The 24,274-nt window shown below is 37.3% G+C and overlaps 1 protein-coding gene across 2 annotated transcripts in view; it reads right to left on the bottom strand.

The window, feature by feature from the left end:
- Positions 1 to 8,246: 8,246 nt before the first annotated feature.
- The window catches only part of cntnap2b (contactin associated protein 2b), a 57,383-nt gene continuing 41,355 nt past the window's right edge, over positions 8,247 to 24,274 (bottom strand). Inside the window, exons 17-26 of one of the 2 annotated variants that reach the window (XM_040143247.1) lie at positions 23,512 to 23,639; positions 22,943 to 23,113; positions 21,743 to 21,961; positions 17,320 to 17,556; positions 16,889 to 17,122; positions 16,625 to 16,758; positions 15,098 to 15,191; positions 13,396 to 13,626; positions 13,198 to 13,272; positions 8,247 to 11,472 (exon numbers count right to left, since the gene is read on the bottom strand). In XM_040143247.1, coding sequence (XP_039999181.1) covers positions 11,273 to 11,472; positions 13,198 to 13,272; positions 13,396 to 13,626; positions 15,098 to 15,191; positions 16,625 to 16,758; positions 16,889 to 17,122; positions 17,320 to 17,556; positions 21,743 to 21,961; positions 22,943 to 23,113; positions 23,512 to 23,639 — 1,723 coding nt within the window. In that variant the 3' untranslated portion in view covers positions 8,247 to 11,272. The remainder of the gene's footprint in view (positions 11,473 to 13,197; positions 13,273 to 13,395; positions 13,627 to 15,097; positions 15,192 to 16,624; positions 16,759 to 16,888; positions 17,123 to 17,319; positions 17,557 to 21,742; positions 21,962 to 22,942; positions 23,114 to 23,511; positions 23,640 to 24,274) is intronic. The other variant, XM_040143246.1, reaches the window with a different exon arrangement.

The following is a 24,274-nucleotide window of genomic DNA, read 5'->3' as shown; positions in this document are numbered from 1 at the left end:
TCGAGAACATGTTGTTAACTCTGACCACCTGCTTCTTCCCCTGCAAGACGTTTGAGATCCACTGACACAGGAACATTTGGACTCCCAGTTGGAGAATTTTGCATACAAACTGGATGGTAAAATTGTATTAAAAGCTGAGCCTTAATCAACATTTCCACGCAGGGGTTCCTAATCTCATGCTCAGTAAGTAAAAATGGAGGCATAGCAGGATCGGATGGGGAAGGAGAATGATGCAGTGGGACCAAGCGGATTTCTTACCACATCAGTAAAAGAGTCTAGATCATCATTTGCCTCCTTAAACATGTCCCAGGTAGTTGACAGAAGACATTCAACTTGTCTGTGTTGAGTGGGCTACTGCCTGACCATCCTCTTGCAGGGTTCACAGTTTTTACTCTTTGGTACTTGGGCATGAGAAAGACCGTGTTGTGGTCCAATTCCCCATGGGACCTCTCGCAACTTTATGAAAGGCCCATGAAATAACACAGACAACGGTTACGTGAATTGCCACCTCTTGTGGCACTGAAGATTAGTTTTTTTATAAATTAGAAGTTCTTTTCTAATGCCTACATGGGTAAAATCAACTTACACCAAAATTACTGAGTCTGTGTGTGAGTTTTCTGTGTCCATGATGTGGGTTGATAGCAGGTGAGGAGCAGTCGTGGCCCTGGCTTGAGGGGGTCTACAGATAGCTTCCAAGATGAAAGATGCTAATTCCTGGGAACATAAAATCGTACCATCTGATGGTCAGTGTCTCTAATTCTGCAGAACATGTCTGTGAAAGAGCTGGGATGTTAGTACACTACTCTCAATTAACATAAAAATAGAAGTGTATAGCAGCTTCGGTTTGAATCCCTTGCATCATAGAATGTAGCGTTAGAAGTTCCATTCTTTCATATTTGATGGAAAAGCACATACTCTTGACAAAACAAAAAGCTTGCTGTGAACTTGATGTTCCTCTTTCTAAAGAGAAAACAACAGGGTGCACCTCCATATACTTTTTAGGGATCACCTTGGACTGCATTTCTTTGTAGGCTTCTTTGCCCTCAACTCATCACTCTGCTTCTGTTAAACTATTGTATCTGATAACAAACAGTAGTTTGAACTTTAAGGTTGGAGGTTCACAAAAAAAATGCAGAGGAAATTTAATGTCTACAACAGAGGCTTTGTTTATGCAAAATTAATACTCAGGATACCAGCAGGTGAATTTTCATATCCTACCTAATATGCCCAATGAGTGATTGAATATTGCAAGAATTACCGTAGAAACTGAACTCACACAAACCGCAAAACCCAACAGTAAACCAGATACAGATCCCCAGCTATTACCATTGCCCCAGAGATGATACACCTACCCTGTGGCGTCTAATAAGATCCTTTGCATTTATGTTAAAACAAGGAGCAGTCTATAGTATACTGGGATCTCCAAAAGCTGGGAGCATAAACTAGGCAATAAATGCTGTGGGTATACAGCAATCAAGATTGTCCGCCAGCTAAGGGAAGCAGGGGTTGTCTGTCCCGACTAAAAGAATTAAATTACTTTAATAAGTAAATAAAAAGACCAAAAAAAGTTATCTTGTTGGTTTATTCTGTCAATAAGAAGACACAACAACGTCGATATCATTCCAAAGTGCATTTTGTTTAGTAAATGAACAAGTGCAGTTGCCAAGGCCAAGGCAGCCTATCAATATAAGAAGTTATGAAACAAAGACAGAATGCCATAACATTTATCTTGCCACAAGAACTTAGACTATTTAGGCCTATCTGAATATTTCTTCTGTTTGTAGCTTCTCAATAATGTCAGATCTAGAAGAACATTGTAAATGTCACTGTCGGATATGAACTTATTACACAGAAATGCATATATTAGACACAATGACCAATTCGATATTACATCAAATCTAATTCAAAAGTGCAATGTCATTTAGTAAACAAGAAAATAAGCGCATGAGCCTTAATAACATTAGGCCTGTAGCCGTCACCAGAAATCCTTCAACTAAAACAGAAGTTCATAACATCTGGGCACAAGGACAGGCTATTTCATTTCTCCATATGATTGGTTTAGAGTCTTTGCAAAGCATTTATCTGGTAGATTCCATCATCATGTGTATTTCAGAAGTGCGTTGACTAAAAGAGAGAGACCACCAAGGCCATGTCTGTGCAAAGTTGAGACAGTCCCGCAACTTTGAATAAGAAACATCCATGGGCCTTTCCCTTCCATTTTCCAAGCTCCATCCCACACAATCTAAAACAAAGAAAAATGATGCCCATTACACATAAGCATAACATTACAGAGGCAAAGACAGGACCACACAGACAAACAAGTTTGCACTTTGCACAACTTTAGCCAACTGTTACCACACTTAAATTAACTTGAGCACATAAGCGTACATTTAGTCTACCAGTAATGCCTGAGAATTAAACAATAAATGGCTTACCTATTGCAACAGAAGGCGCCTCTTTTTCCGGCTGTCATAGATGTCCACTATCTTCTAAAGTGACAGCTTTGAAGTCAGATAGCCCTCAATGAGCAGCAGGCCCAGATCAGATAATCTCTCCTTGGCCATTGTAGATCTCAGCCAGTTTCTAATGGGTTCAGTGAGCCCCCTGAACCCATCCAAACTTAAGCCATGGCAGACAGATGCACCAAACGCCAACTGATAGCCCTTCTTAGCCACCTCACTTCTCAGCCACCTCAATTATGCCATTCACAATTCCTTCCTGTCCAACCTTCTACACAAAGCAGCAGCCATCCCTTCTGTGTTTAATAGAGTCGTCTTGAATGGTGCATGCAAAACAGAAATATGCCTTTGGCAATTCCTATCTTCTTGGAACAGCATTTCCTTCTTCTACAACAACTACATCACTCAACCGGAAGGTATCCAACTTTACACCAACATGGCACCTTCCACAGGTTTTGGTGGATTTTATGGAGGGAGATAGTTCACTTCCACTTAGATCTCAGAGGTCAGATCCCTCAACTAAGAGTCCTGCTCTCCTTTATCTGTGCTCCATGAATCATACCCCATCGTCATAGCTGCCATTCTTTGGGGTCACAAATGGTCTAGGAAGTCAGTACTCACTCATTCCTATAACGCAGCAGTCGTAGAGATCCTAAACAAAGGTCGATATCATTCTTCAGCAGATATCTATTCATCATAACAATATCTCGATTTCCATCTCACATTCATCACGTCCCCAGTTCCATTTCAGTCCAGCTCTTCATTTTTCTATTTTCACAGTTCAGAAATTTTTCATCAATAGATCCATCCCAGACTGGCCCCAGAGGACATTCCTCCCCATACATTCATCCCCTCTTCATCATCATCCATTCATCATTCATCCCCCATTCTCATTTCTCCTCATCATCTCATATTATTCATTAAACTCATGTCCTCATATTATTTATTTTATATACTAGTTTTATTATATTAAGTTAACTAGTTAAGTTTAGTAGTACAGTATGGTAGTATAAGTCCATCATTTCATGCTTGTTCAAAATCTAACCTAAATCACATCATAACCTTTAGCATCATATAATTTTGATGAGAGTATCTTATTTACTGTTTGAAGAGTACTTCTGTTATTGATTTAACGACTGTTCTAAAAGAATTTTTTTTTTTTTAAAGTTTTTTTTCAAAAATTTTTTTTAAATAAAAAAACTCAAAAAAAATTTTCAAAAATAGTTTACATTTGACCTTCTTTAATTGATGAATGATAGTTTTTGAAAATTAAACCGATGAATGATAGTTTTTTCTTTTTTTAGGGGTTTTTTGTTTTGAATTTTTGAAAAAAAAATAAAAAAAAAAAAAGTAAAAAAAATGAAAAAAAGTCAGAAAAAACATTTGAAAGCAGAACCAAAAGCAAGAACAGCAGAACAAAAAAAAGATGGAAAAAATGAAAAAAGACACAATGAGTAAAAAAAGACCTCCCTGAATTAACCTTGAAGAAATTTGAATTGGAATTGCAAATCCAAAAAAAAAAAAGGGACAAAAAAAAACTTAAGCTTGCACATGAGCAAACAGAAACCAAACATGGACAGCAACAAAAAGCCAAGAGATCTAGAAGAGATGCCAAGAGAAATGTGCTGAGGTGCAAATTGTTGCTGTCAAGAAAAGTAAAGGTTGTCAAAAGTGTCTGGGGGTAAATTCGTTTTTGGTTTTTTTTTTTTTTTTTTTTTTATTTTTTTTTTTTTTTTTTTTTTTTTTTTTTTTTTTTTTTTTTTTTTTTTTTTTTTTTATACTGTTATTTTATATATCAGTATAATATATATATATATCTATAAATCTATATAATATATATAATAATAATAATAATATTATATATATTATAATATTAATTAAATTAAACTATTATCTACAGGCAGCAGTGGAATAAATGTTTAATAAGGCAGTGGTTTAAAAAAAGTTAAAAAAATAATAGTACAGTATTTCAATTATTACTAAAATGAAAGTATGTATTATCAGATATATGTGTAAAGTATCAAAAAAAAAAATGAAATAAAACAGTTTGAAATTTAAAAAAATCAAAAATAATAAAATAAAAAAATCATTGGGAAAAAATAAAAATGCTCTGCTAAATAAAAAATAAAGGTTCTGTCAGCACACTCAGTCACATTACATTCACCACTCACTCACAGACTGGAGGAACTTCTTTTATGTACAAATACACCACAACAGTTCCTAAGTAAATCTTCCTAAGGGTTAGTTTTAGCACTATTTTTTTGCACTTGCTTTTGCTTTTAGAATTATTTTTTTGCATTATAAGGTAGTTAACCAAGAGAGAGGCAGGTGAGTTTGATTTTTTGAGTTTTTTGACTTAGAGGGATGACTTGTTGAAAATCTGTTGATCTGTGATCTTCTGACACAGGGCACAGACAGACAGTTGTGACAGGAAGGCAGGTAAGTAGCAGGTACATAACATAACACACCTAGTCCTCAGTCCTCCTCAAGGAAACCCTCCACCATGGCCATTGTTTGTGATGAGATGATGAGAGATAGACTGCTTCAATCTCTCTCTTCATCACTGATAAAAACAAAAAACAGGTGACTGCAAAGGTGAGGGAGTGAGGGGCCCCCACCTAATCAACCCTCAGGGGGGCAGGGGATGTAAAAAAAAAACTCTGCTGAAAAAAGGAGAAGGAGGAAGTGTTTGTTTGAGCAGTTCAGTGCAGTCAGTCCAGTGCAGTCCAGCAACACTCAGTGTAGTTCTGAAAAACATCTGACAGGGGTAAGCCTTTACTGCTTCCTCAGACATTCAAATACCCACAGCTCCAGGTACAGAATAAAGAAAGTTTGTCCATGTTGTGATGATGTGGCTCACGGATGACTGATTTGGAAAACCAGATCTTTCTTTTTTTCTGCATCAGACCCCAACATAGGCCAAAAAGAAAAAAAAAAAATTGATGGGTTAAAGAGAAAAAAAAAAAAAAAAAAATATATGCATTCTTCTAGATAATTATTAGAACAATTATTTTTATATTACACACTGACCATGACTGGCACATCTAATTCTAATCTAAATAAATGTATTTGATTATAAAGTTAAAATACAGATATTGTAAATATATAAAACATTAAAGATTTATAAGGCTTAACTGTATCAGCTGTAAAATGTATTATGAGACACTTCAAGACAAAAACGACCAGAAACCAGGCTACTTTATTAAATTACAAATCAAAACAATGTATTAACATCAGATTTCCATTGTACTGTTGATTTCCCACTATGACGGACCCTAGTATTCTTAGCTGCAGTCCAGACCCTTGTCACACACACCATTTTGTGTTGCTGGCTTTATCTGCCTCAAAAGGCCATCAGGTAAGCATGGGTCACAAACCTGTTGGACAAATGTAAATGTGCTAACTTACTACTGAATTAAAGCTGTGATGGCATCGTAGTTGTAATTACATCAATGAGATGACATATAAGAGGGGTAAATTACAGCCCTTTAAGCATCTACAGACTAAATACTTTTACATAAATCCAACTAAAAGTGAAAAAAAGAAATTTAGGCTTACCTTGTGTTGAGAACGGAGTTGAACCCAGCTGAAGCTGTATGTTACAGTGGGACACAGCCGAAATATTTGCTGCTATCTCATCCTTGAAATGTTACTGTTTTCAGACATTTTAAGCTCATGGTGCAACATAACACAAACCTAAAACAAAAACACTAATAGAACTAGACAATACTAACCTGATATTGTTTGTACTGTTTTTATAGCTACGATATGACTAGCTTTCCTATAACAGAATACAGCTACATGCTTGGCGTTAAGGTTACAGGCTATTTTCAACGGAAATACGTCAGACTCTGCTGTGCATAGAGAATTTACTGGTAACTGTCTGGAAATATATATGTTAGTTTATTTTTATTATTTTATATTTTATTTGTTGTTAGCAACAAATAGCAAAAGTTATTAATTCAACATTGAGTTGTGGCCAGTAAATTTGCTATATGGTTGAGGCCGAAAATTCAACTTTAAATCAGCATTTCTATAGTAGTCACAATTTGTATGTTGAAAAAAGAAAAAAATATTAAATAAGGGTCATGTTTTTGTATTGAAATACTAAAATTTAATCAATACTGTCTCAATTTGCCAACTGCCAACGTTCCTGCCTAAATATTTTAAATTAAATGAGGACCGGGAAACAAACCATTTTAGGGAGAATGAGGGACATGTATTTTACATAAAGCACTTTTTCACTGTGATGCATTCAACTTTGGATTTAGATAACAAAGAAAACTAAGTAAGTTCTGTGTAATGAGGAAAACATCTAAAAGTCACTTTGGGGGAAACTGCAAGGGGGGGTCTTCAAGCCCCTCCCCAGAAAAAAAAAAAATCCTATATTCCACAGTTCCAACTACCAAATGTTCCCATTAACTCTCACCAGCCTGTGGAGCAAGAGGTAAGTTTTAATCTTTTAACTAAGGAAAATCCTAGGTCAATTTATAGCCTTAAATTTGCAGACCAGAATTTTCAAGGTCTTTAGCAATATACTGGTAGGTAGCTAATGTTACCTCAGCAATACTACTAGCAAATGTTTTTTTAAAATGAACCAGTGCCATCTTCCCGTCTTTACAGTTTGCCTAATACAGTAAATGGTTAGCTAAATAACTATTGTAATGTGGTCGTATTTGCTTGTAAAAAATGTCATCTAGCACCAGGCTAATATTAGCCATGAGCATGTCTGATAGGATAAAAGAGGGTCTCATTTTCTTTGGCACCAGCAAATACTAGGATTCCTCTTATACCACAACCAAGTAATGCAAGGTTTAGCATAGCCTCTTTTATCCTGAGAAATTTGGTGTGAATATGTTTGCTAAGTTAGCAGCAGACATTTTTAAAAACAAATACTCAAACTGTTGTTAGCTATATGATGTAACCTTTGCTGGTTGTGCTTGAACTAGTAAAATTGTACGCATCAAAGTTCATACTTTTATACTTACAGTATACGCTAAATGGAGAAATAGACGATTCTCTATGAAAAGAACATAAAAGATTTATCAGGGTAGTTTGACTGAAAGTCCTTCAGAGAAACAAAATCCCTCAAAAACATTTTAAAGTCATCCTTCTATTGAAGTTACCGTGTTAAAGTCCATCTTTATCTCATTTATAACTCCATGTTTAAGTCATTTCTGGTATTGTTTTGAATGGGATTGAATTTGAGTTGTTATTTTGTCCACAAGCACACGATGTACCTTAAAATTCAGTTCAATAAAACAACTGTAAGTGCATTACATATTGGACAGGTATTACATTAAGGTTCATAAAATGTTTATGAAATCACATGGTAATCGTATTAATATTGTGTGTTCCACAGACAAATTATTGTTGAGATATTTTATTTCACTCACTGTTTAATTTGCAAGACAAGCTGTGATATTATATTTCACTTTATATATTTGATCTGTAAGTATAATTTGATAAATATTCTAAGGCACATTTACTCATTTTTTTAGTTCATATTATGTAAATTTAAATTGATTATGATGTTGTTTTACGTTTTGAAAATGTTTGAGTGTTATTTGTCCAAATGAAAGCAAAAGGTTTTTTTTCATTTACATGTTGAGAACACTATTATGTTATAAAAATATTGTATAAATAAAGAAAAACATTTTGAAAGGTAGGGTTTCTGGTAGTTAATTATTGTAACATTGTTTCAATATATCAAAATCCAAGAAAATTCATAGACATCATAGACATCCTTTTAGGTAATGGGTGAATCAGTGTTGATCAATGTCAGTCACGACTGAATATTTGATGTTTATTCAACATAAAACATAACGAGAGCTTTCAATTTGGTTTCAATGTCAGGCATCATGTAGATTCAATACTTCTACTTTCCACCTTCACTGTTGATTCAATCATATTTTTTCTATCTGGGTAATCACCTTGATCTAGTTGTGTGTGGTCAAAAATCTAATATTAGCCAGTGTAAGATTTGTACTCATATTTTACTGGTCGTTCCAAGAGGAAGCATATTTTTTCAAGACAATGAGAAAAGCACATAGAATGAGAAATCAGCTATAAAAAGAGGAACAGTTAGGCAGTTGTATACATATAACATGAAGGAAAAGCAATGTGATGCTACAGTGGCTTATCAAACAGAAATGTGTGTGTCATCCAGTGTCAAACAGCATGCCATTACACTGCAGTGCAGTCAAAAGAATACAAATGCAATACAATCAAATGTCAGGATGTAAGCCATAGTTTTTTTACATGGGTAACAAACATTCTTTTCCAGAAACATTATCTTACTTCATAAAAATCAAATACATAGCTTAGTTTTTAAAGGACAGATTTTACAAGTATCCTGATCTGTCTGTCCTGTCAGTCAATCTTAAGAGTTAGCGTAACTGCCCCCCAACAGGAAGAAGCTGGCCTCAGTCCTCAAAGGGCCACACGTGCCATTCTATCCTAGCCCCAAATTCACTAAGCCTGAAGCTAACCCAGAGGAAAGAAAACTTATGACGAATTAATAACATTAACACTGGTGAACCTCTCTTCCCAAAATACTTTGATATAAGGAAATGGAAAGACTTTCTCTATAGCTGGGGAAATTGTAATTCCTACCATGTTGCCAATAGAGGGTGATTAGTTTGTGTCCCTTTAAAGGAAAGATAAAACAAGCATTTTGGGAAGTTGCTTGTCTTGCTTGTTGCTTGCCATCTTCCACATAATTAGATGAGATGATCAGTATCAGTAACTCTCATTTATCTCACTTTATCATCTCTCATATAGTACAGAAATATGTCCAGGATGCATTTAGTCTAAAATAGCACAAACACTGGGAGCACGGGGAACCTGCTAACCTACCTCCATCACACATGAAAAAAATAACACCTTCCAAATAGGGCTGTAATGCTCAAGTTGTCTTGAGATGTTTTTTTTATTTGTTATCTCAGACTTAGACTATCTCCGCCTTCAATTTCATCAAGTCTTTGGTCTCAACGGAAAAGAGTTAGTTTTTTTTGTTCCTTTTCTGGACCAGCATGACTTGCTCAGCAGACTGGATGCTGCTCTGCTGCTCACAGAGATACGCAATTCTGTAATATCACATACACTGTTCTGAGCTGTCATTTACAAGTGCAGGTACTTATTTTCCATAGTTTGTCTTCACTGTAGAACAACCAAAAAACACACTTTATAGTTATCTCGTAAAATTGGGCAAAAATATTTTGTTTTTTAATATAATTGTAATATTTTTTTGCTTAGAGTTGTTCCAATGTTGTTTCCTGTTTCTACCACATTTCAAACTTTTCTAAATTCAAAGGACTCACAGATGACTCTCACTGATAACAACAGGAAAACAACAGTGCTTTTTTTTCTTTTCTACGTTGACCCCCTTTTGGATTTGGTCTTGAATTTATCTCAAAACTGCTTGGACGTGGACTTGTCTCAGACCTGATGTAAGTGGTTCTGATCACAGGTTTGCTTCTAACAACTTCAAGCTGTGTTTCACACATTATCTTGTGTAGATATAGAAAAAAAAGACATAATGGTTCTAGGTACTATTAGTGTTAAGATGTCTTTTGACCAACTAGAACACCAAATGTCCTGTCCTCCTAGTGGGCTCATCAGGTTTGAGCCCTGTCTTATCTCTTCTGTTAATAAAGCTGGCTCTTGGATGGAGCTTGCTAGCTAACAACAGACAATTAATAACTTAGACAGCTTTGGAGTTGTTTGAAAGTGTGTTGGTTCACTTGTGATGGAGCTAGGATAGCACTTTCTCCCTGCTTTCAAACTCATTCCCCACCTGTCTCTGTACTGGATTCACCAAGATAAACTTAATGTTGTCTGACTCTGAGTCAGATGGCATGCAAGAAGATTTCCAAAATTTTGTATTGTTGATTAAATAGCAATGAAGAAACCTTGTGGCATATACTGGCATTGCTAGCAAAACACAACCTCTGCCTCAGAAATCTCTTTAAAAAAAAAAAGAGTTTCGTTATTCAAAAGTCCTTAAGAGACTTCAGATATGTAGATGCAAAAATAAATAGAAGTGTGATGTTTCCTTTTCCCCCTGGTCCGAAAGATGCAGACAAAGTCATGGCTACATCTCTTTAACAGGCAAGCCAGTCAGTACATGCACAGACAAACACAAACCAAAGTTTTCAGTCTTAAGATTAAAAATAAACTCTACTGAAATGAATATAAAATAAGGCAAATGATTAAACATGGAATTTAATATTAAAAAAGCCTGGAATTAATGAGCATTTCTACAGACATGGAGCATTATTGGGATTAATGGATTAATAATTAGCATTAATGCCATCACTTTCTAATCTGAAATAAGAGAACATCGCACAATGGCATAAATATATTAACCTACAGAAATAACCAAACAAACAAAGTAAGAACTTTGATGACAAAATATATGACTTGAAAATTAATAAATAAATTACACAAGTTAAACTGAAATCAAATTAAAAATTATATAAAAACATTTTTTAAAAAGTAAAAACGAATGCCTTGTTACTTCATGGCACTGTCCTCTACACCATCTGAAGGCTGTCATCCTGTCACACTGTCCACTGTAAATAAAGTTAAAAAAACCGCTCCGCATCCCCACACAGGCTCTGCCGGGCAGTGCTATGCCCTGTGCTTTAAATCTCTCGCTGTAATGCCATGGTGTCCATTGTCCATAAAGTTTTTAAATAAACCACTTGGCACATCCTCAAGGTTCCACAGGTGGTCACCTCACTACTACTCCCTATGCTTAGAAAACTACATACATCCTAACGTCATGTGTCCATGTTGTTGAGAGGGGTTCAGATGAACCACTCCTTCTTGCTCTCATCGATGGTTTCGGTAAAGGCGGGGTCATTGACGATGATTGCTGCATCAGCACAGTCTGCTGACTCTGCTCCCTTAGCCTCATTAGTGTGGTAGGAGCCTTTATGACGGAACATATAACGGATCACAAACACCATGATGCAGAGGACAATGAAGATAACCATGGAGATGATGCCTGGAAACAAAAATGAGCACTGTGTTGATATAAATAGACTGAAAAGTTGAAATGTGCTGTCTGATGTGTGCTGTCTGATGAAATCTACAGTCAAAGAGACACAGCAATTAACTGATATCTAAACTGATGCTGCAGAGGCTGACAAATCCTGACTTTTAGTCCCTAACAGACTGTAGGTCAAACCCAAAAAACTCACATTCGCTATAATGAAGACGTTACAGAAGATGTTCTTCAAGACTTATGCAACTTTTCACTAGTTGAGAAGTACTTCTTATAATTAATAAACTGACATTTGTGTGTCAAATCAGTGGTGTCCCTTTGACATTTTCAGAATGCAAGCTGTTGCTAAAACTGTTTATTTATTTTTTATTTTGTCTATTTTGCTTTTCTCCATTTAGGCTCTTTACAAATGATAAGTATTATGAGTGATGCTCAATGAAAGGTAGAGCATAGAGTGTAGTCCAGAGGAAAGTGTAGAAAAGGTCCTTACAAGTCCAAAATTTTCATCCTCATCTGAAATTCCAAACTTGTGCATAATGTAAAATAAATTTATGATGTGCATAAATTCATTTTCAAATAAGTCAATCAATCTGAATAGACAGAGGATAATAAGACCCAGTCCAAAATGCAGTGGACCCAAATAGACCTACACACAGAGAGAATACTGGGAGCAGCACAATGCTCATCCAGTTAAAGAGCCGTCACAGCGGAAAAGAACAGCAATACTACATGATCAGAGCTGATCAAGAGCCTGCTTGGATCCACTTGGGTATTAGACACAGAGACCTGCAGCAATAAAACAGAACACTACCAGATCTGATTAGACTGAATATAAGTTAGACTCAGCTCAAATCGGGGCTTGTGTGGGGTTTTGAATACTGGGAACTGAGTGGAGCTGTAAATAAGTCTACAGTATTGCTTAGGTTTATATCACAAACATGTACGAGGTAGCAGTAAAGCACATACAAATCTGAAAAACAATACAACAAGCCCAGGAGAAACAGTGTTTGTGATTTACTGTATGTAAGTTTTACACAGCAGAAGGCACTAGTAATCATCCTCTGCTGGAGACAAAGATAATCAAGAGGACTTTGGGTGTACAAACCCTTTTTCGTCATTTTTGTTAACCAGTCTCTTCAGGTTATGTCACACCCAGCTGTTATCTCATTGGTGGTGTGCTGTAAAGTCACTCACAAACAAAGTCAAAGTTGAAACTGACTTAATTTTGAAAGCAGCAGCAAGGCTTCAAATCAGAGCCATACACACCACCAAAGTAGTGCTCACTCAGTGTCTTGCCTCTACGTAAAGCAACAATGCTGAATTTGACCTTAAAACATTCTGATAAATTTCTATCTCCTCTACCTGTAGATTTGCAGTTGTAAGTCTGCGATTAAGCATTTTTTCCCTTTGTTTCTTTGTCTTTGCCACCAAACCAAAAGCATGAATTAATTAGCTAGACAAGCTGATTCTAATGGATGTTCAACAAAATACAAAAATTTGTATTCTTGTGGGATTTCAGATGTTACTGGAATCCTCGTTGAGTGTATTGTCCTCTGTTTTTGCTCTGTATTTTCTGTGTTTACTCATATGTGTGCTCCTTTGTGACTGTAAAGACTAAAAGACCTGCCTATGTTGATGGAAACACTTCACAGGTTTCAGCAGCTTTAAGGACTGTTCTCAGCTGCAGCTCTAACACTTTGTAGTTGGAAGTTAAACAAGATTTACCTCCAATTATGGCAGAGTTGCGATCCACTCCATCACCACTGACTTTGTCCTCATTGAAGGGGAAAACAGCTCCAGCTGTGGACAAAGCAAACATTTGTTATTTGTTTGAAATCTGACATAAAGTCCCCATTCTTTTTGATTTTGACTTTGGCATGTCCTCCTGTTCCTTGTAACTGTATTATCTGTCTGTTTCTCTACCAGCTTCTATGTGCCAGGGGTCACTAGCCGAGGCCATGGGGGAGATGGTCAGGGGTGAGGCTCCACAATTGGACGGGACCAGAATCCCATGGGTGCTGACCGGTGCTGCCAGGCCTGAGCGCAATGCTGCTTTCAATGGCGCCACGCTGTTAAACTGAACTCTTGACAGACAGCCCACAAAGCCTGGCGTGTTGTAGCGCTCTATTAGGATAGGGTCAATCTGTCCTGTTTCTACAAGAAAGACAGAAGATGACACAATGAGTGGGGTATCAAAAAGGTTTTCTTAGATGTGGGAGAATATTCTCAACATTTATATGTCTGTTTATATCATCATTTATGGAGAGCAATAAATAGATAAATAAATAGGTTCAAACAACACTTAACATACTTTACATTATTAGAAAAATTTATTGTTTTTTATTTCACGCAAAAGAATTTACAATGCACTAAGCCATTCTAAAAGAGGAAAGAGGTTCATCTCTATGCCAGCAGAAGGTGCCCAAAGCACACTAATTACAAAATTGTGGTTAACCGGGGATTTATTCAGATTCAGTATGATGGACACTTCTGGGTTAGACCTTGTACTCTCCCGATATACCATGGAAAGATGGACACAAATGTAACAGTAATCTTATTATCCCACGGGTAGCATTAAGGTGTTTGCACACAACACAAAAGTATGCACATGCTGAGATGTCAGACTTTATGCTCTATATGGGGAAATGCAGCAGATATTGATAAATGATTGATAGCGAACAGTGAGTCTACACAATTTTGTATGCCACAAGTGTATTTGGATGTTGAATGAGACAAAAATTTAGATTAAATTTTGTTAAACAAAAAGATTCCAGGATTCCTTTTTTTAAAATCTGTAATTGTTTATTTGGTATGTTTTAATTTCAGAGTGAATTGAGACATTAAGCTATGTAAATTTCAATAAAAACTGGAAAAATTACAGTATGTACAGTAACACAATATTATCTACTTATCAAATGAACAGTGGGTACATTCTCTCTCTCTCTATAAATGTATAAAGGGCATATAACAATACCATGAAGTCCCTTCATGGTTGACACATTACATACTCATTCTCTGCATGTAGGTTGCAAAAAAAAATCTATTGAAAATATGTCATTACGTGGGCAGAAACTACCACTTAAGGTGAGAAAACAGAGGTGAACCCAATAAGAAGGACATAAATTCTCATGAGCTGAAAATCAGACATGCCAGTTGTCTGTACTGGTGACTACAGGCAATTCAGGCCCTAGATCCTCATTACCCTGGAAAACTTTACCGTTGTCAATACTTCATAACATGACTACTGCTCATTACTACTGTTCCTTATCAGGATTGGTGCATCTCTTATTTTTTCTTTTTTGTTGGCTTGACATTGGAATTCAGTCCCTAAGATTATGTTGTTGATGCTTTCTTCATCTTGTAGCCACAAGAAAACTCCATTGGGTTTCCAGTTCTTACAGATATACTTCAAAATATAAACTGTAAATTATTAGCGGACTAAGGAGAAAATGAAAATCTGCAGGTAACTGGGACTGTAATAAACAGTGGAATAAAAGGAGAAAAATCGCACACATACACTGTTTGACAGGATTAAAATCATCACACATCACCCAACATCCTTCTGAGAAATCAATCCTGTCTAAGTAGGACGCCCAAACACACATCCAGTCATCTGCACACTTACCAAATACCTTTCCGAGAAAGATACTTTTGACCAAATTGAACTGGCTGTTGGAGGCCTCAGGCAGGGTGTATGTGGACACTGGGTAGTGATCCAGCTGGAGAATATGGACATAGGAAAGGAATACTGACAAGTTCAGCTGATAACTTTAAATTTGCCATTACCACCAAGAACCGCTCATCCGTTTTATTTGTCCAGGTGTTGCAATAACTGTCTCTGATTTCTACCTCCTAATCAATAGGAAGTGAAAGGAATTTTATACGTGCAACTCAAGTATGGCAACATTACATTCATACAATTCGGCCACAGTGTATCTTTGCAGCATCAGTTTCTCAGTTCTGAATAATCACAGAATGTGTAGTAAACAATTTTCACTGGAACTATTTTCCTTAGTAAAAAGTCAAAAGTATAATGAAAACTTTTCACAGTTTGTAATTCAGGTGAACTTAGTCTTTAAATTCAATTTGCCATCCCCCCACAGCTTCTTCCTATTTCCTGAAAACATTTAAAAATTAAAAATTATAATCGTAAAACTTTACCTTAAACAAGGAGTTAGACATTTTGTGAAATATGCTTATTTGCTTTTGTTTAAGAATGAGGTTAGAAATAGCACGTAAATCATGTTACATTTTTGTGCATGTGCCATTATAGTCAGCAAAGAAGATACATCTGCAACATTTGCTAGTTTCACGTTTTATTTTCTCAGAATTATTGACTGTTTCTCCAAGATGGCCCACTTTGTACCATGTTTTTCGTCTGCATGATCTTCCACAGGACGTTGTTTTAGATCGAGGCCCTTAGTTCTCCTCTCATTTTTTGAAAGAGTTCTGTTGACTAATTGGCGCCATGGTAAGCCTCTCTTCTGGTTTCCACCCTCAGTGTAATGGCCAAACTGAGCACTACAACTAAGAATTAGAAACAGGCCTCCAGTGTCTGGTATCCAACAATCCATCCCTCTGGAGCTGTCAGTTAATATGGATTGAGTATGCTCCCAACTCTCTCCCTGTTTTGGCCATAGGTCTGTCTCACTTCCAGTGTGTTTATGGTGAACAACCACCACTGTTCCCAGAACAATAAGGCGAAGTTTTGATACCATCCGCCCAGACACTGGCACGCCGATGCCACCTCACCTCGAGAAAGGCACGGGCTGCCCTTCTCCGTACCTCGGGCTGTTATAAACGAGATGCTGACAAGCATCACTCTGTTTTCAGATGCAGAGAAACTCACAGTTTCTCTGCATCGTAGTTTCTTTTTTTGAACTTTGGACAGAGCCAGGCTAGCTGTTTTCCCCTGCTTTAAGTCTTTATGCTAAGTTACATTAACCACACCCTGATCCAGCTCTGTACTGAACATAAATGAGATTGATATCCATGTGAACATTTCACTCTCTGAAGAAAGCAAATAAGCCTATTTCCCAAAATGTTGAAATATTTCTTTAATGCAATCTGACACCCTATTTCTACTTATTTGCAGCATACAATATTTGGTGCAACTTGGTCAGTTACTACTGTAGTGGCAGGAAGTACTAACCTGTATTCGTATCTCTCTTAAGTTCCTTGTTATGTTGACAGAGTGTGGCTGTCCATTGGCCATGTTACGATGGTCAACGTCTATGGTGTAAGGTTCTGTTAGACCCCCAAGACTGTAGCGGATCTGGAGAGTGCCTGGACACACACACATACAGATAGTAAGTACGTGTTAACACAGGATAATAATGTAACAGCAGTTCATAAAATATATCTTTTTCTATAAATTGATTAAGAAATAAATTGAATACAATGTTGATGAGCCCACCGTTGTGCCTGAGCACTACAGCCAGGTAGTCCTGAGTCCTGGAACTTATGTAAACCAGGATGCTGGGAGTGCTAGAGGTGCTGAAGCTGAACACCAGCTCCTCCTGAGTCAGGTTGGCCTCATTAGGAACACTAACACGTGATAGGCTCTTCACTTCCCGTAACACAAAAGGTCCTGCCTCAGGCAGGAAGTCATAACGCACCAAGGTTCCTGTCTCAAAGTAGCCGCCTACATCTAAGACATATACACACACACACACACACACACACACACACACACACACACACACACACACACACACACACATGCAGAAACAGCAGCAAAAGAAGGAAAGTTAATTCAAACACCATAAAAGTGTTGATCACTCTTTGCTGCATCTAATCTAACCTGATGTAATCTAATCAAAATATAATTCAGTGTTGGAGATTTACCATCGGTGCAGAAGGGTCCATCATATGCAGTGGGGGAGCAGTCACAGGAGTATCCATTGTACTGCTCGACACACTTCCCTCCGTTCCTGCAGTGCATCCCGTAGCTGCTGCAGTGGCCCTGGCAGCCTGGACTCACCCCTGGAGTCACTTTGGCCCTGTCCTCCAGATCAAAGGTCACACCATTTATCTTCAGAGCCCGCATGCAGCCCAAGAAACCCCTCTGACCCCTTGAGGCACCTGGGAAATAAGACATGAAGCATAGCATTTATTCAGGCAGAGTGATGAAGTCTACAGCTGTTTCATTCTTGCTTCACAGTCAACGACTCAACAACTGTGTGAATCATAATCATGCAGGTGTACAGCTCAGACACCTCTCACTGTCATTCTGTTGATCTGCTCATGCCAACACTATTTGCTTCATACTTCTACTGTCAGCTTCCTCTAAGACGTCCACCTTCTCCTAACTGTAGTGTAACTGTAAAACCATTTGTTATAAATGGTCAGTTCCTTGAAATAAGTGTCCCAGAATCAAACTCTGGCTTCTACTTCCCGTAGCATGAATGATCTTGCAGTGTGTACAGCTGCTCTGTAGTTTTTTATTTTAAAAATATGAGTTCAAACCTCAATATGTCAAACTGTTTTCTACCCCTGGTGCTAGAGAGTCTGGATCTTTGACTGCAAACCAACTGCTGCCCCAATGATCCTGCTCAACACCCACTGCTTCAAATATTAGGATTATCATCTATTATTATTAATTATAATAATATCTATAATTATTATTTAGTTTTATTAGTACTGTTATTCACCCTATTATTATAATTATTAGTTTTACTATTAATCTCATTATTGTTACACATCTTTATGTTATATGTCTACTGTGCTATGCCCCCCCCTTTTCTCCCTCTCTCTCTCTCTCTCTTTCTCTCTCAACTCAGCCGGTCGGGGCAGACGGCTGCCCACCAGGAGCCGGGTTCTGTTCAAGGTTTCTACCTATTAAAAGGGAGTTTTTTTCTTGCTGCTGTTGACAAGTGCTTGCTCATGGGGGAATGTTGGGTCTCTGGAAATATAACTATAAAGAGTATAGTCTAGACCTGCTCTACATGAAAAGTGCCCTTAGATAACCTCTGTTATGATTTGGTGTTACATAAATAAAATTGAATTGAATTGAATTGTTTTGAAAAACCTATACATGCTGTTTACTCCCCCAAATGTTTTAAAACATTTTCAGGCTAGACACAAGTTTACATTAGTCTACATTAGTAACACATGAAATTACATCTAAGTTATGTATAAAAGTATGAAAACATCTAAGGTGTTGAGTTAAGGGGTAGGGGGAAAAGTCACACATGGAATACCTGCAAGAGCAACACTTTTAAAGAGATAATATTTTCAGAGAGATAACTATAGGAAGTAAGGATCTTTAGTTCTTAGAATAAAACGTACCACACGTCATATGTGTCAGTGAAGACTGAAGTCAATTAGGGCAAAGTTCTGCTGTCATAGAGGTGGTTTCCTGTCAGTGCAGTCAGAGGAAAGTAACTGCAGCGCCTGACACAGAAAACCGCAGCCACCATGCTCCCGCAAGGTTTTAATGTCATATGATATAGAAACAAATAAAGATCCTTTACTGATGACTGGAGACTAATTACACTTCTTAATAATGATTGTAAAATGATTGCCTCCATATTAGCAAAGTAACTAAAGACTGACCTAAATGAAATAATTCTTGAATCTCAATGTGGATTCATAAGTGGCTGTCATATCTCCAATAATATTGGTGTAGTTATTGACTTAGTTCATTATTAACATTTGCTCGATGGCACTCCCTTAATTTTATTTTTGGATTTTGAAATTATTAAGGCAATTTAAACCTTATACAGTGGTAACAACAGCTCTGTCAAGGGCTATGGGCAATGTGTTAACTGCCCTATAGTACATCACCCAAATTTGACAAAAAGAGAGGAATTCACCAGGGCTGTCCCATCTCTCCTTATCTTTTTTTACTGGTAGGCTAAGTTCTCATTTTACTAATAACCCAACATACAGTTGGGTTATTTTCTTTTGTGACTTTTCTTGTTATGGGATGTGTCAGCTAACATTAGTTATTTAACATAAAATGAAATCCTAGTAGTTTTCTTAGCGAGTTAGCTAGCTACCTCAATCATTCCAAATGCAAGCCAGGAGACAAACAAACTTAATGTAAGCCAATGGTAGCAAACATTATTTAGCTATATAGCATTGTCAGAACTAGATAGCAAGATAAGTCTGAAGGCCTCCCTCTTTTGGGGACAAAATACACCATACACAAAGTTAAAGACAATGGCTTTGTTGTGATTCTGGCCATATTTACCTGTAAAATGATCACTCAGAGAGAAAGTTAGAAACTCATTCACATCTATGTCAACTGCCATGTGGTCAATTGAATGAGACGCATAAAGTGGTGTGCCAACAGAGGGAAAGCCTGACCTTGTGCTCGTGGGGCAAAACTGGCGACTATTTTCAACAGCGCTAAGTTGGTAACACTGCCCATAAACAGCCCCACCCCCACAAAATTATGCATTGGAAACCGTTTGCGCCAGCCGAGTGTTTGCCAAACACTCGGCTGGCCGACAAATTGTGTAACTCAGTCATGCGGCATTCGACTAAACAACGTCAATGTTTTTTCCCACATCAACTCATCCCTATTCCCTGTTCTGCTTGTTTAAGATAGGAAATCACATCGGACATAAACCTCAATGAGAGTGGATGAGGGATGAGAGTGGATGAACAGGTGAGCAGTCAAATGAAATTAGTTTTAAGGTTTGCCCTCATCTTATCAGAATCAGAATCAGAAATACTTTATTGATCCCTGAGGGGAAATTGTGTTCCGTTGCTCTAGCATAGAGAAATTAAGAATTTAAGAATGCCCCTCTTTATTTTTTCCTCCTGATCTACTGGTCTCAGTCAACATTGGAGTCAGTGGGGCAGTTGGATGGTACTCCTGTCACTCAGAGGCTCATGGAGCAAAATGTGTAAGTCTCTTTGCTTAGATAGTTACATTGTGTGAAAGAAGACAAATTTGTCTATGTTCTGGCAAAAAATACAAGTGAACAGTGAAATTTGTTACTGTGAGGACAAGTTAAAGAGAAATTTTTCAGAACTGTTTAACACCTTGTCGCACTCTGTTTATGATGTCACCCACTCTAGCCTCTGAACATTCCATCCCATAGACATCAATGTAAAAACCTGGAAAGGTCAGAAAGTTCATGAGACTTGAACTGTGACTGTGTAGATACTGTGAAGAGCATAAAAGAGCTAAATTGATGTGAAAGTCCCATTTTCATGATTGTTTTAAAGTTTGAATGCACTTTCCAGGTGATTGTATGAATGAGTAGGAAGAAGCTGAAGATGAGGTAATGTAGGAAAGTTTCTGAACATTTTGACGTTTTAATGGAGTTTCTACCTCAAAGTATGAATGAGTAGAAGGAGTTGAAAAGTGCATGAAAAGTTGTCGAAAAGCTGGCAACTCTGAACACGCCATCCATTCAATTCTATTGGAAAAATTTCCGACAAGAAATACATGAAAAATCTAAATACATTCGATCATTTTCTAATTGGGCTGAAAATTGTAAACTCTGAATGAAGTTTCTATGTTGAAGCGTGTAGAAGGAATTACGAATCAGAATATGGTGGAATAATAGAAGAATGAAGAATTTTTGAGTCTGACAAGAACATATAATGGGATTGTGCTTGCACAGCAATCCCACCCTTATGTCATACTGTATACATTATACATGTTATCATTATGACCAAATGTATAAATTCAAGTGTCCCTTTTACTCTAAACAGTGGCAGATACAGATACAAATGCAATGGATGTCTATTGATAATAACTGTTTTCCAAGTTGTCTGCCTGAGTTTGTTCACCCATCTTCCTGTTGGAGCCCTGTCCAGTTTCTCCTCCTGATCCAGGTACTCCAGCAATCAGCTCCTCTGATCATGGTCCTCCTCTGCCTGGTCTCTTCCTATCCACACTGCTTGTTTCTACAGCTTGGATCAGATGGGTCTGGTGGGCAGTTTCTCCAGCTTTTCTGTGGCTCTTTTTGCATTTCTCCAGCATTTTTGTGCACTGTCTGGTGCACTCAGGCACTCCTCCTCAGTTCATAAAGTTAGCAGGTATCATATGACCATGTGGAATTTATCAGGTTTTTACATCATGTTCAGATGGTCACCAGTAACTGGTAACGCCAGACATAAATTCTACTATTTTCTATTTTAACACCATGGACATGTTTTCCATCACTACACAAATGTTACAGTAACACTGTAGTTGTACGGGACCCCACCCAATAGGAAGACTAGAGTGTTGTATGACTGTACGACATCACATGTGATAGCTGTAGGGAACACTAAAGTAAATCTGTTGTGTGTATGTGTGTCTTACCAACATATAGCTCACTGTAGAACTCCAGTTTTTTGTGTCCCTGTGGGGGGGTGGGTTTGACCTCCTTGTACTGTCCATTAAGCTGCAGCACCGCCTCCTTGATGTTTTTCTCAACCTCCACACGATGCCATTGGTCATCGTTCAGAGGCACCGGTGAATGGATACTGAGCTCCACCCGTTCATTGCCCACGTCAAAAGAGAAGAAGACCGCCGAGCCTCCTAGGAGCATCAGGATAAAAATCAAACATCAGGAACATTTTTAGCCTTCAGGATGAGATTTTCACTAAAGACAACGTCCCGCCATGATTTCTCATTTTGTTTGGAAATACTACAGACAAAGTCTCTTAAAACATATGTACTTTTGGCAGATATTTCCTTATGTATTTCAGTTAACATACCCTTTTCAGTCCAGACCCAACAGCTTTGAAACTCCCACCTGAGCATCTCAGGCAAGTCAGATCACAAGATCTCATAAATCACTTCTCTAAACTGTCTTTTACCAGTTCTTTTTCAACTATATGTGTCTTACTATCTTGTGTTGTTTTTTTATACTTTTTATTTTTCTGTCCTGTTTCATTATTCATCTCATTATTATAATTTTTTGTGTCTCTCAAGTTTATTGATTGAGCAGAGGTAAAAACTGAAGATCATAAATAAAAAAATAATAATACATTTTTCAGAATTTTTTGTGAGTTAGTATCTGACATACTAAATGAAAAGACACATTTCTTACATTTACTTAAAATTTTCCTCTTATCAGTAAACACTAATCCCCTCAGCAGCCTGGCAAAATAAAACTTATTCAGAGTAAACTAAGCTGGTTATATTTTAAGTCAATTAACACAGTTAACTGATAATATATTCTTAACCTCCTAGCCTGGTTAAGTAAAAATATGTTCCTGTTTAACTAGAACAGGAGCATATTACTTCAGTTACAATGAGGTCTTATTGGAGTACCTGTCACTAATGTGCACCTGACACTGAAGCCCTTTATGTGTTACTTTTGGACATTTCTAATGGCCATTCCTAGTGGTAGTATTAAAAAATACACTCGTACACATTGCAGACAGCACAGCCTACTTTCATCATAGTGATTAATATTAGTCTGCACTGACTGAGTTTTAAAAATCTTTACTTTAAAAAAGCAAATGTCCTCAAGAAGATTCTAACATCTTGTGCAGTGTACACACACAGACACACCTCTGAGCTCAATGTGAAGGAAGTAAGTGGTTCCCAGGTTCTCCAGAAAGACTCCATGAGTGGAGGAAGTCTTAAAGTAGAAGGAGATGTCAGTGCTGGTTTCACCTCTGAAGGAAGGGAAATGGAGGTAGGAGGCAGGGCTAGTGAAGGATGCTGCGTTCCAGTAGTTCCCTTTAGAAAACAACAGGAACACATGGAAAAAAATACTTGTTTTCTTATTGTATAAAATATCTCATAGTCTCTGATGAAAGATTGGTGTTTGTGTGTGTGTGTGTTTGTATACTTGTACTTCTATCTTTGTGAGGACTGGTATGAGTTTTAGACATTGGGAGTGAGGACATTTCGTGAAAGTGAGGACATTTTGTCCAGTTCTCCCATCTTCAAAGGGCTGTGAGGGTTAAGACTTGGCTTTAGGGTTCAGGTTAGAATCAGGTGTAGGTTAGGGTTAGGGTAAGCATTGGGCATCTAGTTGTGATGGTTGAGGTTAGGGTAAGGTTTGTGTGTGTGTGTGTGTGTGTGTGTGTGTGAGTTTGAGAGAGAGAGAGAGAGAGAGAGAGAGAGAGACTCACGGTCCCCCTGGCATCTGAGTGGCCCTATTGTCAGTTTGGCCTCAGATCCAACTCTGCTTGTATCACCCACCACAACCTGACTGACTGGCAAATGGTCTTTATACACCAACAGGCCTGCATCCTCCCTCCTGCACACACAGACACACACATACATGCAAACACACAGAGAGGCAAACATCCTTCAGTCAATTCAGGATCATATTACACTAGACAATATCTTAAGCAGTTTTAGACTATTAGAGCAATTTCTAAGTCAATAAATATCTTTTTTACAGCCCGGGCATGTTATGAGTTTACTGATTACATTGATCAGATTACACAGCAGAACCAGTACACACCGCTTACAGTAGAGTCCAGTGGAGACGATCACACAGATTTTATATCTACAGTATGTACAAATAAACTATATTCATAAATATAACCACTAATTTGGAAGTAAACACAGCTAACCTATCTGTTACAATTGTCTACTGCATAATTAAACTGTGCGGATAATCTAATACTAACTGTTGTAAGTAAGTAAATCTAGAATACAATCATTTCTTGCATACAGTATATTATCCTTTCATATCTTGCAGAGAGCACTAATTGTTTTTTTCTTTGAACAAATGAAAACCTTTAGGTTAGAGTTTTTCTGGGCATTTGACTTGCTGAACTTTAATATTCCCTTTCCACATCTTACTTTTATTTAACTTACTCTGACAAATCTACAATGAACAGATTTCTGTCTTATGTTAAAATTTGTCAAAAAGATGAATGGTAA

Source organism: Xiphias gladius, chromosome 14, assembly GCF_016859285.1.
Source record: "Xiphias gladius isolate SHS-SW01 ecotype Sanya breed wild chromosome 14, ASM1685928v1, whole genome shotgun sequence".
NCBI classification, from domain to species: Eukaryota; Metazoa; Chordata; class Actinopteri; order Istiophoriformes; family Xiphiidae; genus Xiphias; species Xiphias gladius.
Note: the sequence above shows the minus strand (reverse complement) of the source record. Positions and strands in the feature narration are given on the sequence as shown.